Source organism: Dama dama, chromosome 12, assembly GCF_033118175.1.
Source record: "Dama dama isolate Ldn47 chromosome 12, ASM3311817v1, whole genome shotgun sequence".
NCBI classification, from domain to species: domain Eukaryota; kingdom Metazoa; phylum Chordata; class Mammalia; order Artiodactyla; family Cervidae; genus Dama; species Dama dama.
The window spans coordinates 45,927,483-45,948,755 of NC_083692.1; the positions used below are offsets into that span (position 1 = coordinate 45,927,483).

The 21,273-nt window shown below is 34.8% G+C and overlaps 1 protein-coding gene across 1 annotated transcript in view; it reads right to left on the reverse strand.

Annotated features, from left to right (window-relative positions):
* WDR72 (WD repeat domain 72) overlaps window positions 1–21,273 on the reverse strand; it is a 182,387-nt gene that overhangs the window by 71,926 nt on the left and 89,188 nt on the right. Inside the window, exons 14-17 of the mRNA XM_061158235.1 lie at window positions 14,702–15,519; window positions 11,549–11,640; window positions 7,116–7,195; window positions 897–1,092 (exon numbers count right to left, since the gene is read on the reverse strand). Of these exons, the coding sequence (XP_061014218.1) occupies window positions 897–1,092; window positions 7,116–7,195; window positions 11,549–11,640; window positions 14,702–15,519 (1,186 nt within the window). The remainder of the gene's footprint in view (window positions 1–896; window positions 1,093–7,115; window positions 7,196–11,548; window positions 11,641–14,701; window positions 15,520–21,273) is intronic.

Sequence of the window (21,273 nt, forward strand, 5' to 3'; positions counted from 1 at the left end):
CTCTTTCACTGAATAGTGCTCTCTAATCAGTAATCTTATAAAAATAATAAGAAGAAATAAATATAATGCATTTTTAAGAATAATACCTGTTTTAAGTTTTAACATTTTAAATATAGCAACATTTCTGAGTCCCAAATAAAATCCCTTTTAAAGAGCTAAAAGAAGTATCTAAAATTTTTTAACAATCTGAAACATGTAAACTTGTAACATGTTTTCCTAAGAAATATATGTAATAATATTATATGTTTATTTTTTCATCAAAAGCTTACTAACAAAGTTGAAAATAAAATTTTTCCTTAATTTTACTATTTTTTTTTAAATTTTACTATTTTTTAATTTTCATTTTTAGTCACAGATAACAGGCTAAAAAGTCAGATAACATTATACAGCAGAAATTTAAGACTCACTTGCTAGTCAAAACCATAAACACTGTGATTATAAAGTTACAGTGATAAAATTTGTTACAGAATAATTCAAGTGGTCCAACTATAAAACAATTTACTTTTAGTTTCTATTTCATTTCTTATTCCCAGAAAAAAAAAAATAGCACATGGCTATTATCATGTTACCAAATGAACACAAATTTAGGACCCATTATTATCAGAGTATCCTTATAATATATGTCCCATTAAGCTATTATTGTTACTTCTGTTTTCATTTTTACTGTCTTTAAAACACTTTAATAAATGTTGTTTTGTAAAATATTTATTAATTATAATATAATTTAGAATTAGAAACTTGACAATTATGAGGAAATTGATAGCAGAATAGGTCAGAAACAGGGCACTTAGCCTGGCTTTTGCAGAAATGATTTATTGTGAACTCATATTCTCAACATGCTCTGAGGAGTAGAAAAAGTTCTGATGAAAGAGCTTGCCAATAAATTTTGCACTTACTTTGCAGAGGAAAAGTGTGTGTAGTACACTGTAACTCAGGCTCCTTGGCCCATTCGATCTTTGGCAGCATCTGCATCATCTCATAGTCACCATTCTTTGCCACAGACTCTGGTTCACTGTTGACTGGTGTCTTTCTTAAAGTCTTCATGTGCTTCTGAACTTCCGCCAAAAGAACAGCTTGTATTGCTTCAGTTACCTGTAAAATTTATTTTTTAAATGAATTGTTTTTAGTGTTCACAAATGGTCAGGGTCTTATATAAACCCCCAAGCCTGAAATTTTGATTTGAATGTCTCACATAAACTGTAATGCTCCATTCCACCAGAATTACTATCTGAAACAACTGAAGTGCAGTTACTGGAAACTAGCATCCAAGTCATCATACTGCTCTTTTTTTTTTTTTTTTTTTAAGGAAAAAAAAAAAAAAGCCTCAAGAGATTATAAAAGGAAAATTTAAAGGCATTCTCCATTCTTTCTCATAAAATATTTTCATTTTCACCAGAAAACAAAATTTGAATATATCACATTGTTCTTAAAGACAAGTTTAGTTTCTGGATGCCTAGTACAATTTAACCAAACACACTTGATTTAAAAAATACAGAAAATTAAAGACAAAACTTTAATAATAAATCTCACCAAACTGTGTATATGTGTAAATAGTTTCACATGGCTTAAAACACTGCAAAGCCTGCCTTCCAGTTATTGTACATAGCCAGTCAAGAACCACTGTTGAGGGGAGAGAGAAGGGGGAATATTTATCATGGGGTATCCACTGGTGGCAAAGTGGATTGGTATTGTACCTGTCTCCTGAGAACCCAGTGTGTACGTCAAGAAGCAACAGTTAGAACCGGACATGGAACAACTGACTGGTTCAAAATTGGAAAAGGAATATATATGCCAACACTGTATATTGTCACCCTGCTTATTTAACTTACATGCAGAGTACATCATGTGAAATGCCAGGCTGGATGAATCATGAGCTGGAATCAAGAAATATAAACAGTCTCAGATATGCAGGTGATACCACTCTAATGGCAGAAAGCAAAGAGGAACTAAAGGCAGACGCTTTACCATCTAAGCCACCAGGGAAGCAAAGAACATCTTAATGAGGGTCAAAGAGAAGAGTGAAAAAGCGGGCTTAAAAGTCAACATTCAAAAAACTAAGATCATGCCATTCGTCTCATCACTCATGGCAAATAGATGGGAACAAAGTGGAAAAAGTGACAGATTTTATCTTCTTGGGCTCCAAAATCACAGCAGACAGTGACTGCAGTCATGAAATTAAAAGACACTTGCTCTGTGGAAGGAAAGCTATGACAAACCTAGACAGCATATTAAAAAGCAGACACATCACTCTGCCGACAAAGTCTGTAGAGTCAAAGCTATGGTGTTTCCAGTGGTTGTATACAGATGTGACAGTTGGACCATAAAGAAGGCTGAGTGCTGAAGAATTAATGCTTTCAAATTGTGGTGCTGGAGAAGACTCTTAAGAGTCCCTTGGACAGCAAGGATATCAATATTAAAGGAAATCAACCCTGAATATTCATTGGAAGGAGTGATGCTGAACCGGAAACTCTAATACTTTGGCCACCTGATGTGAAGAGCTGACTCATTGCAAAAGACCCTGATGCTGGGAGACAGAGGATAGGATGGTTGGATAGCATTACTGACTCAATGGACATGAATTTGAGCAAACTCCAGGAGATAGTGAAAGGCAGGGAAGCCTAGGGTGGTACAGTCCACGATGTCACAAAGAGTCAGACATGACTTAGCCACTAAACAATAACAGCAATCTTGTGAGACCTTTAGGCTCCAGGGACACTCAGAGAGTTTATGCTGATGGCAAATGCTCAGTAAACAGCAGGGGCAGAAGAAACTCTATTCTAAACTCTTTTCTAGAGTTTTAAATATAGGGAGCATCCAGAAAGTATCAGAGTAGTTTCCTGATCACTGATCATCCCCCTATTCTTGGCCACTCAGATGCTTGGTTGGGTTGTGGCAAAAAGGCTCTTGAATGATGTGATTTTACTACACTACACCGGATCTATTATAATTGTAGTACTGCCTGTTACAATACAGGTACGTAATTCCTGCTCATGCATATTATGTGGTGAGATCCTCAACACTGTGAAAGCCGTTGCATACCATGAATACAACATAAAATTCTACATATTATGGTACTGATGACTCATGCTTATTAATATCTACCATATACTGAAACATATATTAACTATTAACTATGATATCTATTAACATACTATTTTAGATCACAGTAAGTGAACCACACTTATCATATAGATATTATGAGAGGACAACCTGTATTAATTATTCATGGATAATTTTACATCATTGAATTTATGTCATTTTAATTTTATCACATATTTTATTTGATAGCACTGCCTCCAAGATATGAATGGTGTGGTATAAAGAGAAAGAGATCTCAATCTGAAATGAGAAGGTCCAGTTTCTGATCTGACTATGACAGTTATTACAAATGCAACTTTTGACAAGTTACATACTTCTCTGGGACTTTAGGGGACATATGTATACCTATGGCTGACTCATGTTGCTATTTGGCAGAAAACAACAAAGTTCTGTAAAGCAATTATCCTTCAATTCAAAAAACAAAAACAAAACCCAAAAACAACAGTATGTGATTCTGAGAGAGGCTAAGATGAGAGCTTTCAATCACAGAAAGCTGTATGGAACTTACTTCTGTTTCTACATATAAAAATCAGGAAGATATTGGAGGGTATCCTTGGACCTGTAGTACATCAGACTATGGTCTATCCCTTGGAATGGGCAGATTGGCCATATGTTCCTATAGGATTATGGATGCCCTCTCATGACTGTGATTTACTGTGATTTAGCATGTCCTCTATCTACCAAATATAATATTCTATAACAACCTTGATCAATGTTCTTTTTAAAAAATATACAGAGATTTGTGGAACTTCAGTTAATATTTCTAATTATTAGATTGAGCATATTTCATAATTGTTAAATTTTGGAACTTTTTAACATATATGTCACTATAAATATGTACTGCAGAAATAATTAATATGAGTATCATTAAGAAACAAGATAAAGTAGAAACAGCAGTATAAAACATATTTACTGCAATGAGCAGGATAATCAGAGCCACAGAACTTAAAAGTGAATACAGAATGGCACATACCCAGTTGGAATCAAACTCAAAATATACATTTTGTGCTCGGTATGAGATCAATACTCAGAGACATGGAACAATTTATATAAGCATGTAATAATGCTATAGTATCTTGTTATACATTGAGCACTAAAATCATGCAAATAGAGTTGAAATAGATTTTGTGTACTTTAAAAATATACATGCTGGAAGGTAAAATTTAATGATAGTTTCTGACTATCAATGCTTAAGTCTCTCTAGCATGTAAATATAGTAGATAAATTTTGTAGATAGATAGTATACATAGAATTTTTCCCAACAAATATAAAATCTATAGATATTATATAACTTTGTAATGATAATAATGAACCGGAATTGAAAGCACAATGCAATAAAGCTGTCTCCCAAATGCATATATAGTTTTTCCTGAAAAGACAGATACATGAAGCATTACAAGTTATAAAGGAATGTGCAGATTTAAAATGAAGTTTGAAAATCCATTGATAGGGAAGAGAGCCACGTCTGGACCATATACTTATTAGCTGGGAGTAATACTGTGCCATAGCAAGCTACATTTTTTTTTAATGGTTTTCTGCTAACACCTTGAAACAGCAAAGTATTGTAAAATAGTACAGAGCATTATGAAGACTCATAAGAGCCCCTGTGGCCTGCGTGTGGTTTCAATGTCCACCCAAACTTTCTGGTATAAAAAAGCATTTTCCCAACAGTCAGACTCACACTAGCCTTTCATGTCTTTTCATCATTTCCTTGAAAAAACAATACTTCTCTCTGGTGGCCTGGATTTCATGGTTTCACCTACCAGTGTTAGATTATAAAATCCAAAGAACTTTAGTGTTGTTCAGAAATATGCAAGTTAGCAACCCCAAAACTTGCTGTTGCTTCTCCAGCATTTATTTCTATATCGGGTATATTTCATGTGCGAGAAACCAAAGAGACAATCTGCAAACTCTTTCATCTGCAAAATTAACCCCCCTTCAATTTCTGAAGTAGGATTTTGCTCTGTTTTACGAAATCATTACCATTGCTAGTGTTCTTAAAATACATTAAAAAGCAGATTCAAATGAACATGTTTAACTGCTTAAATGAACACCTTTATAAGGAATTTGAGGATTGGTTATTGAAGCATTTATATGGATATTTGCAACAGCCTCTGTTTTTCCTGAAGGACCCAGGAATTCTCATTTCTATAGCATCTGTCCTGTGCTCAGATGCTCAGTCATGTCCAGCTCTTTGCGTCCCCATGGACTGTAGCCTGCCAGGCCCCTCTGTCCATGGGATTTCCCAGGCAAGAATACTGGAGTGGGTCACCATTTTCTTCTCCAGGGGATCTTCCCAACCCAGAGATCGAACCTGCATCTCTTACATTTCCTACATTGACAGGCGGATTCTTTACCACTAGCGCCACCTGGGAAGCCCCATTTCTACTTTACACGTGAGGAAAATAAATAATCAACAAGTTAAACCTATCTTCCAGAATCATTTATCAGGTTAGTGGCAGAAAGGAGAGAACTTTGAAGCTTAAACTTCATACAGAGTGAGTAATAAATGCTCTGGTAATATTTGTCTTGCTGCCAGCATTTTAACAAGGTCATAGAATCATAGAACCTTAAGGTCCATTAGTCCAAATATATCCAAACTACATTAAAATTTATTTGAAGGTCAAACGGACAGCTACAAAAGATCTTTAAATTGGAGCAATTCAGAATAAATGTTCTGCTGAATTATTTTTTCCCTAAGAATTTTTTTCTCCACTGAGAAATTCTTTGGCTACTGGGGAAAAAAAAAAAAATCCCACCTTTAATAGAGACCCTTTAAGGGTGATAGGAAATCTGCTGGTAAAGTCAACATATACTGATGTTTATTTGATTAACACAGAGGCTTTTTCATAGCTATTCAGACATTCACCAAGTATTTACTGACTGGCTGCTGTCACTTCTGCTTTTCTGTGCGTTAGTGAAAGGAGTGAGTGAGACAGGCAAAGCCCCTGCTCTCAGCAAGCTTCTGTAACAGTGAAAGGACAGAAAATAAGCAAGCAAAAAACAAATGGTAAAATCTCCATTAAAAGCAAGCCTAACAAAGAAAATAAAAATGGATACTGTGACAGTGACTGGAGCATGGGGAGAGACAGGATACAGTGACAATATTAGATGAAATGATCAGGGAAGACTTCTCTGAGGAATTGGCTTTTAAGCAAAGATCCAAATGATGAACGGGAAAAAAAGAGAATTCCAGTCTGAGAGAACAGTAAGGTCCTGAGGTGGAAATGAGCTTCGTGAGTTCTGGATATAATAAGCAGATCAGTGTGGCTAGTGAGGACCGGGGAGAATGATGAGGAAAGAGGTTAGGCTAGGGGCAAATCATGTAGGCCATGGTTTTAATGACCATCCCAACTGTGTTATTTGGTTTCATGGTATCAACCCCCACAATCTGTTCTGAATCGACTTTCTTTGTTTTCCTGTAACCAAAAATAACCATTTATAATTGGCGTTATTGCTATGCTTGTCTTGCAAATGTGACATTTATTTAGCCCATGAAGAATAAACTTCCAGTTAATATTCATCTAATCAATGCACAGATATTTATTGTATGATGTACAAAGCTATTCACACACACACAAACAGTCCTTGAAATAAGGAAAATACTTAAATTGGACATTGAGTAAATGAGGTCTCTACATCAGCTCACAAATGAAAAGGATAGAAAAATGATCTCTAATCATACCTATCAAATTCACAAGCTTAGGGACCTTTCTATCTAATACTGAAATCAAATAATAAACATTTGCCTCAGTGGGCATTATGTTACCTATAACACCATAAACATCTCTTCATCAGCCCCCTCTATTCATGCCCCCTAACTTGGTGCATCCTTGAATGTTCTTTTCCACTTTTCCCTCGTTATTAGTCTCTGTATCAGTCCTATTAAATGAAATACCCTGGAAAAAAACACAAGAGTACCTACTTACCTGTAGTCTCAGGTACAGGAGAATATGAAGGAAATGTAGCAGCAAGAAACTCTTCCAGTAACTTCAAGAAATGAACTGTTATCATACCTGAACAGACTGGTCTCTCCAACAGGAAATTAGCTTCAAAAGTGAAATGTCAGCTTCAGGTAGATGAGATTCACTCTTACCTAAAAATATATAGAACACATTTCTATCTTGAGAGTATTAAACATGGAGGCAGCCCAATGATCTTCAACCCCGACTGCACATTGAAATCACTTGGGAGCCTTTTATCCCCCCCACAAAAATCAGTCTTCCAGTGACTCTGGTCTAATAGGTCCCAGGATGAGAATGGGGCAGGCTTTAAAGTACCTTAGATGATTTTCATATATAGCCAGAGTCAAGAAACATTAATTAACATATATGTGTTTCTAATAATTATCCTAATACACATTCACATCAAATCAAACTCATCTTTATACCTTAAACCCATTTCTGTACCTTTTTGCCACCAAAATGCAATGATTAACATTTCCCTCCAAACAGATTACTGAATTTCACAACTCCTTCCTCATACCTCCTTCAGGTAGTTCCTGAAATTCTACCTTGCCATGAATCAGTATCTATCACACAGTAAACCCTATAAAAAAACTTCCTTTGATTTGTCCTTACCTAGCTATACTACTCTGATCAATAGGTATAGCACTTATGTTTTAATTTGACTCATTTTGTTATGTATCGTTTCTTTTAAATTTGCCCTCTTGAATGTCCTTTCTATCTATTTGCCCTAATGTTCAGCGTGAAATTTTAAGGGTAAGCTGTGGCTTAGTTTATTTAAATTGATCCATAGAGTGTCCAACAGTTCCCTACACAAAAAAGCACTTAATAAGTGCCTTTTCATTAATTGAAAATGGACGTATTATCATCCAAATGAAAAAATCAATGAATTAAGGCTTTCTGATGACTAAAGTATATTATCTAGGTGCCAGATCCAGGAGTGAGATAAGGAAGGGTAATGCAATCCTGCACTGGAGGGAAAATTGCTGTAATTGTCTATTTAAATTAATGTATTAATGTATGTTTGAAATCCTGGATCAACTATTTAAATTAGTTTTAGTCTAAGATGCTTTTCATTGAATTACCATTTTATATTTTAATAGACATGTATGTGTGTGTATATATCTCACATTAGTGGGCAAGGGAGATTAATAGAAGGTATTGATATAAACTGGGAACATAAAAGAAATATATAAAAAACCTCTGACTCATTATTAATATCATGTTTTCCTATGGAACCTACGATATAAATTGGAAATGGCCAAGAACAGTATATAAAACATGTGAGTATGACAGAGTACTATGAGTTTGAAGTTGTATCTTTCATTTCTTCATGAGCAGAGCAGGTAAAGGAGCATTTTCTTTTTATCTATTTCCTTTCTCCCTCTTTCATTTGATTGACCTTGTGATTGCACCATCAAAGTTAAGTATTGGTCTCAACTGTAACTACTTACTGGCATCACGGGGTACTTCATAGCGCACTTTAATGTGATGTTAAAACTTTAATATGAAATGGAAATGAAAGCCAACTTTTCTTGGCAATGTCAGTGAGTTAAAGAATTAATTATAACTTCAGGGGAAAGATAAAAAGAAAACATCTCAGGCTTACCAATATTACTTAGCCATCATTTCTGATGATGGAAGTGGGTATTGGTTCCTGTCAGTCCTTCAGAATGAGCACCTCAGAGTACTATTTTATTCCTCAGGCTTGGACTTTATAGAATTAATAGCATGAAGTAAATCTCTCCTTTCTTTAACCTTCCATCTCCCAATTATTAAAACATAAAACCATGTTTCCTTTGTACCTAACTTAATTTTAAATGCTATAAATGCCACCTCTCAACATCAGGGAGATTGTTTGATAATAACCCTAGTTGCTTAGGCTGCTTTGGTTGGGACAATCATAGGAAAAGTTGAGGCCTCCTTGGTTCTGGTTAGCAAATACCTGGGTCTCTGCAGAAGCCACTTACTGTTTCTGTTTTGTTGCTAAGCCATGTCTGACTCTTTTGTGACCCTATGGATTGTAGCCCACCAGGCTCACATGTCCATGGGATTCTCCAGGAAAGAATACTGGAGCGGGTTGCCATTTCCTTCTCCAGAGGATCTTCCCAACCCAGGGATTGAGCCCACATCTCTTGCATTGGCAGACGAGTTGTTTACCACTGAGCCACTAGGGAAGCCCAGAAACCACTTGTATTATACCTTAAATTCTCTTTCCCAGCATTATAAAAAATAAAAATTAGAGTAAATAACCCTAATAATGACTACTACTTCAGGCGAAGGCAGGCAATCCAGACTCGGTCCTATGGAGGAAACATAACTTATAATCATAAATGTGAGAAATGGCCTGACATAGAAAGAGCAAGGAAGTTGGAATTAAATGGAGATGGACTGGAATCCTAGTCCTTCAGCTTGTTAGCTGGTTGACTATGAAGGTGTCATCTAACTTCTCTGATCCCCAATTTCCCTAAGGATTAAACAGAGATAGATCCTCTTATTGTGCAGTGTTATTTCTATATTAGTTGAGATAATACATGTAAAGTTTGTAGACTTAATTCTTTGGACATACTAGTGGATTAATAATTAGAGACTATTAATAAACTCTCACTTCAATATTCTGAATGAATATTCTATTCAAAAGCCCTGAGAGGGCCACTGTGCAACTGTTATTCAGGTCATCCCACTGTATTAATCATATGCTGCACAACTTTGGAAGTAAAAAGCACATCAAATCTGGAATCTTATTCCTATTTTCCAAATTCAGTAACTATGGCTTTTAAAGGAGTAGAAGATATACTTAAAGCTACTTAAGTAGTAAGTGGCAGAACTGGATTTAGAACCTCAGTGGTTTATCTCCAAAACCATTGTTCTATTTTTTATTCATTCTTAATCCAAAAGTATTTGCTTAATTCCTTGCAAACATTGTTCTGGGAACTGGGAGCACAGCAGTGAATAAAGCTGATCAAAAAAAAAAATTATTTAATAACCTCCCTGGAGCTTACATTTGAGTGGCAGGAGGTAGGTGGCAAATGAAAAATGATATATAGCATGTCAGATGTTGAAAAGGATTATGATCAAACAGGGCAAGGGGTAGAGTGTGCCAGGGAGAATGGAGGGTGCCTGCACTGATAAGATGGCATTTGAGGATGAACTGAAGGATAGAGGATAGAGGTGGGGAACAGCAGGTTGACTTATGTGGAAATCTGGAGAAAGGGCCTTCCAGGCGGAGGGAACACTCAGTGCAAAGATCTTAAACCCTGCCTGGCATGTTCTGGTTAAGAGTTAAAAAGGGCAGCCTTGCTGGAAGTAGTGAAGCTGGGGATGAATACAAAGAGATGAGGTCAGGTGGGGGCGTGTGTGAAGACATAGGTAGAGCAGCCAGGTTATACAGGGCCTCATGAGCTACCGTAAGGACTGTAGCTTTTATTCAGAGTGAAACAGAAGCTGCTGAAAAGTGTTAAGTAGTAGCATGAGGGCTTCCCTAGTGGTTCAGACAGTGAAGAATCCACCTGCATCGCAGATGGACCTGGGTTTGATCCCTGGTTCGGGAAGATCTCCTGGAAAAAGGAATGACTACCCATTCCAATATTCTTGTTTGGAGAATCCAATGGACAGAGGAACCTGGCAGGCTCAGTTCATGGGGTCACAAAGAGTCAGATATGACTGAGCAACTAACACACATGAGGTTCTGACTTAATTTCAAATAGATCATTCTGGATATCTGGTTGGGAATAGAGTGCAGGAGTCAAGAATAGCAGCAGAAGGTAGTTAGGAGCCTTCTGTATACAGGCAAGAGGGGATGAAGTCTCACACCAGGCATTTGGCAGAATAGTGGAGAGAAGTAGTCAGAATCTGGGATATGTTCTAAAGATAGAACCAACATGATTACTAAAAGTTTGGATGTGGAGTATGAGGAAAAGGAGAAAGTCAAAATGGCATTGAAGTTTTTGGCCTGAATAACTGGAAAGATAGATTTGTCATTTACTGAGATGTCAAAAAATTGGATAAGGAGGTTTGGGAGATGAATTAGCCATTTGGCATCAAAATAAAATCTTAACACCAAGATTGTTACCCAGAAAAATTCAAAGACAACCTTCTGAAATAGCTGTAAAACTGTAAAACTGTAAAATTACTTAATATAATACTTATGTGGTAATAAAGATATTGATATAGTAAGCCTTCTCATAAATCATATGGGACCTTTATTTAATATTAAATGTTTCCTTGCTGAAAAGTTTCAGACTTTTAAGTATTTCACAGATCATTTGAAAAATCCATTACATCTTATAAGATACTTGTTCTAATAATGAAATTTCATATATTTTAAATATAGACAGAATATAAAACTATAACCATGTGAAACACAGACTAAATCACACAGTAAACATGCACCCTTCTCATTCTAAACTGTAGGATACTATCCAGTTATGGCACTTTTATTTCATAGAAAAAAAAAAATTAGACTATATCTGTAACTACTTTACCATTTCGTAAATAACCATAGAAGCTTGAAATATTCAGAATATCATTTCCAGGACTTTTCATCTTATTATGCATAGACTCAATTTTGAAAGCACTGTTGAGAAAAGATTTAAAAGATATTGTTAAATATGTATAAATATATTTTGAGAAATAAATTGAAGATATGACTGCATGACCACTTTAACAAATTTGGGAATTGAGCACATTATTTTTGGCAATGTCTTTGACATTATTCTCTTTGGTACTCTTATTTCCCCACTTTGACTTACCTAAAACCCTAATCTCAATTGAATTGTGAATCTTGGTTTATTCAGAATTATCTTGCGATCCACTTTTACTGGAAGGCCATTGCTACTTTAAGGCATGTGATTTTGGCTAATGCAACAAATTTTTGAGTCCTAGTATGTTCATATCTGCCAAAGAATTATCCCCAGATAACATCAGGACTTGGTGAAGGCAGCCTTTACCCTAGTCCAGTGATTCAATGGGGGAAAATTTCAGATACTATCCAGGGATATTCTCAAAGGCAAATAGCTCTTTGCTCAAAATTTAGTTATATCATGCACTCAGTTGTTAAGCATGCAAAGATTTCTTCACCTTCCTGACCACAATGAAATGTGAGCAAAATGGCAACATTTATTGGAAAGATTTCATGTGACAAATTCAATACACAGTATTTTAATTTCCTTAAATATGACACATAGTCCCCAAAAGCAGATCAAATCTGATGTGGCTTAATTAGGGAAGCAGTCTCTAATCCTGACACCTCCATTCAATAATTTATTTTAATGAAGAATTTTGTGAAGAATTAACTAACATGTGGCAATGATTTTAAGGCCTTTTAATGAATAGCATGCTGAAAGCCCTTAATCTCCCCTGAAGGGCTCCAGACACATCCTCCACATCCTGTATTCAGCATCAGGAACAAACTCAGAATGAAAACCTCTGGCGATAGTAACTAAGTCCCTCATCTGCTCTGTCTGGTCATGATTAAGCTAACAAATAGAATTTGTTTTTAGAATTGAAGAAATCTTAACCATCACCTATTCTATTCACCTCATTTTATAAATGAGGAAAGCAAGGCCCAAAGGGGCTAAGTGACCAGTCCAAAGCCACACTACTTTAACAACAAAACTGGGATTTCTTCTCAGGTCTTTGGAATCGGCTGACTATAATTTTTTTATCATACATTAGGTGTTATTTAATTTTCTCATTAATAGAAAAGTGAAAGAAGCCTAACTGAAATTAAAATACACCTATTATATTTATATATATATATGTTATAAACATGAAGTTATATATTTATAAATATAATGAACAGAAGAAAAAAATAGAGGAAATTTAAGTATAGGAATCATGGAAATTTACCAGTCTCTACTTTCTCATTATTATGGCCACCAAACAGAAAACAGAAAAACCCTGTAGCATAGAAGCATTGAAATGGAAGGAAGCTTAACACTAAATCTATATAATTCATATGGACTTGCTACCAGACTGTAGGTTCACTGAAGGTAGGAACTCTATTATATAGTACCTGGCACAGATTTGTTGAACTGAGCTTTTACCAAAGAATAGAAATGTCAAGGACCGTTTACTACTATGTAATGAGCAATTCAAAAGTACATCTTCTCCAAAGGCTTTCTGATGGTTTCATCTCACACTAATTATTCTCTTTCCTCTGATCATCTACAATACTTACCTATACAAATGTTTCTCCTTGTTCTTTTAAGTGTTTTCTACTTACTTCATATGCATTATCTTCATTATTTGAAAGAGTTCTTACCCAAATAAAAATTTTATTTATGTTTCCTCTGTAAGCTAGTGCTAAGGACATATTCGCTAAGCACTTGGGGAGTCAAACCTTCTAACATCAGACTATGAAAAACCATATTGAATTTTAGCAGTGGGAGGAGGTAAATACAGAGTCAAGGTTAGCAATCAGGCTCTGGAAGTAGACTGATGCCCAGCCTCAGATTCAGCTTGCAAGGCTCTGAATTAATCTTGGGGTTGGTACTTTCTCTTCATTAGTCTCAATAGCCTATCTATACATTAAGCAAATAATCGTACCTATACCCTAGCTTTGTTGTGCACGTGGAATGAAATCATGTGGCCAGTGCAAGGGCTTACATGGTGACTAGTAGATATTAAACACCCCAAAATAATAGCTATTATTACTAAACCATACTTTCTATAAATGAATTGATGATAACCTCTTCTATATTAATATGCCAAAGTATAAATTAAATGGTGGGATTTGAGGTATGAAATTTTCAAATTTTTCTTTTCCTAATGATATATGAAATATGCCATCAGAGGCATTTACTTTAATGCTTTTTGTTCATAGTTAACTCACAGCAAGGAGAAGGCAATGGCACCCCACTCCAGTACTCTTGCCTGGAAAATCCCATGGACGGAGGAGCCTGGTAGGCTGCAGTCTATGGGGTCACGAAGAGTTGGACACGACTAAGCGACTTCACTTTCACTTTTCACTTCTATGCATTGGAGAAGGAAATGGCAACCCACTCCAGTGTTCTTGCCTGGAGAATCCTAGGGGTGGGGGAGCCTGGTGGGCTGCCGTCTATGGGGTCACACAGAGTCAGACACGACTGAAGTGACTTAGCAGCAGCAGCAGCAGCAACAGCACAATGGATTTCAAATGTGTGTGAATCTGTCTATCATTCTACCTATCTATTGAACAATTCAGCATCCAATACTGTGAATTTTCTGGAACATATTATGAGAGCAATGGATATTTGCTGGATGAATAAATTTTAAAATATACAGATTTGTTGCCAAGTTTTTTTTTTGCAATCTCAAAGAATTAAATGGAAGATTTTCTTAAATGTGTTTTGAGCTAAAGGAGATGTTGCTTATTTACTCTTTCTTTCCTTCTTTCCTCCCTTCCTTTAAAAGTCTTATTTTTTAAATGATTTTACTAAAGTTTGCATGATATTAAAATGGCATAAAAAGAAATTATTAAGTAGCAATACAACTAAAGGCAAGTCATTTCAGTTTTTCGTCTTAGCTATAAAATTTCCCCTCCAGATTAACAAGAAAAGGAGAAATGAGGGAGGCTAGAGAGCTAAATTTAACAAATAATAATAATTTTTTAATATCCTAAATAAGAAAAGTCAAAATCTCTAGGTATGTCTTACCTGTCCATTCCATATGCCAGTTCTAAGGGCATGTTAACTAACTTGTTAACTAAAAATAGTTTGCTCAATAAATAAACTATAGTGTTTGACTCTTGCAAAGAATCAGAATTATTTTCCAGTCCTTTTGGCATCCCGGAGTTATTTGGAAAAGTGGAAGTGTATTTATCTGACAAGTCCAAAACTTTTCTAGAAAATAAATTCACTTTTGAATAGTCTTTTTTCATTTCAGTATTGTATAAATCCCAACCTGGCAGCATCAATGAGAAGTGATCTTCATTTGCAGCAAGTCCTAAAGAAACAGGACCCTGAAGCTTTAAAATATTGAGATGCTTAATGCAGAGATTATCTAATTCTTTATCCACTCCCCATGGCAAAAGGCAAGATAGGAGCAATTTAGCTGTGTCTATTGTGAGGTTGGCATCGACTTTTTTTGATTGCTTAGGGTGCATCTTTTTGAAGCTCTTTATTTTCTTCTGCTTTTTAATACCATCATTTTCTTCTGATAATTTTATGGCATTATCTCCATGGGCTGGGCTTTCACCAACAGGCTTGGCATGTACCTCCATAGATAGAGGACCACAGACAGTTTTATTTCTTCTCAATGTCAATGTTGTCTTCTCTACTGTACTTTTGGCTCTTCTCAGAATCTCACTGCAGTAGAATGAATTGGAAGGGTCAACATCACAGATTGGAGTCGGCAGCAAAAGTTCAACAAGGCTTTCCAGATCAAAAAGAAGTATATGAAAGCCAATGTTACTCCATTTTGTCTTCACAAGCAAGACATTAAAAGGTCCCGAGAAAGACTTGGCATCAGCAACCTGAGGGAGATTTTAAAAATGTATGTCAAAGTTCTTATTTTTTAAGTGATTTTATTAATGTTTCCATGATATTAAAATGGCATAAAAATAAATTATTAAGTATCAGTACAACTAAAGGCAAGTCATTTCAGTTTTTTGTCTTAGCTATAAAAATTCCCCTCCAAATTAACATTCTATATTCTAATTATTTTGAAAACTTTTGTTTTTCTAAAACTTATTTTTTCCCCTAAAGAAATATGAGTTAAGCCTAAAGAGTAAGATGGCATCAGATTAACTTCCTTTTGGATACACTCATGTATCATCTTATCACTGTAGCCGTGAAAACATACAACAGGGGAAAATTAAGGAGCAGAAAAGTTAGAACCCTTGCAAGAACTGAGGAAGTCTTTTAACAAAAATGGTTTCTCCAAATTTGTTTATAATTTTTAAGAATTTTAATAATTATAAGCAATATAATAATTATAAGTAATTATAATAATTATAATTATAAGTAATCTAAAATGTTAACTAGTATCAAGTTTTTTTTTTTAATTTTAAAGATTTCCTTTGTGGACTTGCACTTGTACTTTGAGATGAATTTGCCCTAACTACTGGCACAGTGGGCTCCCACAGTTCAGTTTTGTTGCAGCTCTTTTAGAGGTCTTCCTTGAGTACCCCGTGTCTCTATCTTCTTCCTTGCATTTTTTCCTTCATAGTATTAATTATTGCCTTATATGAAATGCTTGTTTACTGTATATTTTCCCAAATATCATTCAGCTTCCACCACTGCAGGAGCTTTGTGCATCCATTTGTTCCCAATGCCAATAAAATAATGCTACTATACACTGTTACTAAGGGCTTCATAAATGTTTGTTGAATACACCATGAACAATGAAATCAAATATCTTTAAATGATGGTTACAAATATATTTATGGGGGAAAATGTGTTCTATTGGGCAGAAAAAAATCCTTTTTGTTAAACCATGTGTGTACACATATATAGATAGTTTTAAAGATTGCTATAATACATAAATATATAAATATATGTATATATTAACATAAACATATATGTGTATATAGTCACAAGGAACAGGCAGGGATAGTTACCAAAATGGTGACAACAGTTAATTGGGAAGAGGGGGTTAAAATGATGTTTATTTATACTTTAGGGGTTTTGTTTTTTCTGGTTTAGTTTTTTGAAATTTTTGTAGTGACTGTATATTTAATTTAAAAATATAAAAAAAGAATATTTTAAAAACCATTAAAATTTTTTGAAGTAAAAAACCAAAACGGGGACAAACTTAAATAGCACTTTTTTTTTCTTTGTAAATGTAAAAGAATAGTATACAGATTGAAAAATGGGCAAATAACATCAATATCAACTGACAAATAATAACATTCAAATTAAAATATAAAAAATGCTAATCAAAAAGTAAAATTAGGATAAAAATATCATTTACTACCTATTAATTTAGCAAAAAGACTGTCTTACATTATTTTATTTTGTAATGTTTAATACATACAAATAATGTATAAACCGTACATTTAGTTTTTTAAGATTATCAATGTCTTATACCAAGAAATATGGACAGACCTAATTAGCATCATTATTCATAATTGCCCCAAACTAGAAGCAACCTTCCCCAATGGCTCAGAGGGTAAAGAATCTGCCTGCAATGCAGAAGAGAGAAGGCTTGGGTTTGATTCCTGGGTCAGCAAGATCCCCTGGAGAAGGAAATGGCAACCCACTCCGGTATTCTTGCCTGGAGAATCCCACGGACAGAGGATACTGGCAGGATACAGAATATGGGGTCATACAGAGTCAGACCTGATTGAAGGAGACTAAGCAAGCAAGCAGGCAACAAACAAACTACAGGTCTATCAACAGTGGAAAACAGACACTGTGATATATTCATGCAATGGGGACATATACAATGAAAAATGAAAGAACTATAGACATTCAATAACATGTATAAAATGTATGAATCCACCTATACAATGCTGACCAAAGATGCCAGACACAAAATATTTAACTGCTAAATTTAAAAAAAATAAAAATACAAACAAAGCAATAGGGTTTAAGGAAGCTTTCTTAGATAATAAGTCTATAAGGATAGTGGTTACATTTGGAGAGTAGGGATGCCATAATTTCTGGGGTGCTAAGTATTTTTTTACTTGATGTAGTGATCATGCAGGTATGCACTTTGTGACTATTGAGTTGTACACTTTTGTCCCATGTTCTCTTTATTTTTTCTGTATGCACTACACATTTCTTTTCTTTTTTAGTTGCTCAGCCATGTCTGACTCTTTGCCACCCCATAGACTGTAGCCCTCCAGGCTCCTTTGTCCATGGAATTCTCCAAGCAAGAATACTGGAGTGAGTAGCCATTCCCATCTTCCTGACCCAGGGATCAAACCCAGGTCACCTGCATTGCAGGTAGATTCTTTACCATCTGAGCCACCTGGGAAGCCCATTATACATTTAATTTTAAGCAAATAATGTAACTTAAATGTTACAATAATATCAATAATATCTCCCTATTTTGGTTAAAAAACTAGAACTTCCTCTGATTCTATATCCCTGCCAACTGTCAGAGGTAAACAGTATCTTCAATTTCATATTTATATCTATTCCTAATTGACCTATTTGATTTTGCACATTCTTAATTTTCATAAAAATATGATTATGCTCTTTAGAATTTTCCACTAATTGCTTTATTTAGGCTGAATTTTATATTTGTGAGATTCATATTTTATAATTACAGCTATAGTTCTTTCATTTTTACTGCTGTAAAGTATTATTATTATACTATATGATAACTGCAGTTTATTCATTTAAATGGGTATTTAAATTATCTTCACAATTTACTGTTACAAAAAGAAAAAAGGCACAGTAAATATTCTTCTGGTAAAGACTTTCTTCTGGTGCATATTTGTAAAAGTTTCTAGAGTGATGTTAATCATTTATAGGATATGCATATCTTCAGTTCTATTAGATTTTTCCAAATTCTTCTCCCAAATAATTGTATCAATTTATAAGTCTCAGTACCACTGTGTAAAGAGTTTCCATGTTCTACATCCTTACTAACACAGGATCTCATTTTTGTTAATGGGGGATATAAGTTATTTCTTCTAGTTTAAATTTTTATTTTTTAATTATTACCATTAATTATCATTGCAATATTTCATTGGCCTTTCACATTTTTTTCTATAAAATGTCTACCTATGGCTTCTATAAACTCTTTTGACTTTTATTGACTTTCAGGTTTATATATTCATTCTGGTAGTAATCTGTTGGTTATTTGGTCCAAATCAGTCAGTCAGTCAGTTCAGTCACTCAGTCGTGTCCGACTCTTTGCGACCCCATGAACTGCAGCACGCCAGGCCTCCCTGTCCATCAACAACTCCCGGAGTCCACCCAAACCCATTTCCATTGAGTCGGTGATGCAATCCAACCATCTCATCCTCTGTTGTCCCCTTCTCCTCCTGCCCTCAATCTCTCCCAGCATCAGGGTCTTTTCAAATGAGTCAGCTCTTTGCATCAGGTGGCCAAAGTATTGGAGTTTCAGCTTTAGCATCAGTCCTTCCAATGAACACCCAGGACTGATCTCCTTTAGGATGGACTGGTTGGATCTCCTTGCAGTCCAAGGGACCCTCAAGAGTCTTCTCCTACACCACAGTTCAAAACCATCAATTCTTCAGCACTCAGCATTCTTTATAGTCCAACTCTCACATCCATACATGACCACTTGAAAAAATATAGCCCCTTTTCTCTATTTGTGGCTTATCATTTCACTATTTTTAATAATGTTTTCAGATGAATATTGAATTCTTATTTTAATACTATCAAATTTGTGAAATATTTACTTTAAAAATTATATTTTTGGGGTCTTCTTTAAAAATAAAAATGAAAATGTTCCCTATCCAGAGAATATAAAAGTATTTACCTATTTTTCACCAAAGGTGCACAGAACTTTTAAATTCTTTAATACTTTTCTCTTTCATATTTGTGTTTGATTTGCAATTGGAAATGATTTTCATGTTTTTTAAAATTTTGACATCCAATTATTTCAATATTATTTGTGAATTTTTCTTTTTCTCACTGATCTGTGTTTCCTGGGACATTAAGCAGTTTATCGATGACTGCACAATACTCCACTGTATAATAGCTTTACAAAAAGACTTTAAGAGCTGATTGGGTAGTTTCTTCTATCCTGTTCTTTCTATGGTCTTCTATTCTTTTAAACTCCAAATTATATCTCCCACTTATTTAGACAGTGCTTAATTTCCTTTGAAAGTTTTATAACTGTTTAAAATGATGTTTATATTTTTCACTTATAATTTTTAAACATTCCATAGCACCTATAACTATGGGTCCCTTTTAATTTCTGTTATTATTTTTGTTGCTTTTGTTTCTTTCTTGCTAGAAGTTTGTCGATTTTAATTTTTTTTTTTTTTTCAGAGAATCAACTTTGAATTTGTTGATCCCTTCAGTGAAATAATGTTTTTCTCAGGAGATAGTTTCATGGAGTATACTATTTAACCTTATTTTCGCACAGCATTTTAAGGCATTATTCTGCCGTCTTCTGGCTTCCTTTGATGCTGTTGAGATGTCACATAGGCAGTTGATATAGTCTGTCACTCCATCTGGCAGCACTCTCTGCTGCTTTTCAGATCTTATTGTCTTTAATATTCTGTGTGGAAACACAGAATCACTCTGATTCTTCTGGCGTGGATGTTTTGCCCCAGTCTTACACTGTATCTGAATATTCCTATCTTTTGTTAATTTTGTGTGGTTCTCAGATTTGTCTTTTTGAATATTTTCTCTCTCTGTTCCTTATGAAACTCTGATTAGTTATTAATACTTGTCACTCAATCCCCTTTCATGTTTTTCGTCTCTTTGTCTCTCTGCCACATGCTGGGCAGTGACTTAAGAACTTCTCTTCTGATCAGCCAGTTTTCTTCTCACCTGTCTCTATTGTGCCATTTAATTTGCCCACTGAGTTTCTAATTTTGATTTTTACATTTTTCATTTCTACAAGTTCTATTCGACAAATTCATCATGTTATAGTCTGTTAGTTATTCCTTATGTTTCTAAACCCTTTATTTTTTTAAAACATACTTATTTTGTTTGCATGCTGTATCTATAATTACAATTTTTAAGATCTTTGTGAATATGACTCTTATTTTGTTGATGCTTTCCTATTTCCTTATGTGTTTTGTAAGTATGTGTATGTGTGAAACATTATCAGTGAGAATCCTTTGAGACATGGGTAAAAGATGCATTCTTCTTAGAGAGGAGTTGTGTTTTTGACTGCCAGGTACTCAAAGGTACCACCAGCAGGCCCCTATTTAAATAAAAATGTCAGTTTAAGATTTTTTTCATTCCTTGCAATGTGAATCCTAACCGTGAACTTGTGTGAAGTTCAGGTTATCAATTCTCAGGCAAAACTGCTTTCCCCCATCCATCTTGGCTAAACCCAACAAAGAAATATATTGTCTTCTTTTGTGGAATAGATTTTTTTTTTAATTGCACATACAGCTCTAAGAGAATAATGAATTTGTGCAAAGGTCTCCAACCCAAATTCCCATCAATATACTGGACCTGAACACTCCCTAATTACGTATAGAGTGGTTAAAATCCAAGTTGAGAGACCCCAGAAATTAGCAGATGTCTTTCAGCTTTCCCTCTATCTGTCTAGATTTGTGATTTCACCTTATTTTTTAACCTTGAAGAGTTTCCTTAACTTTCCTTTTAACTAAGCTGTGTATTAT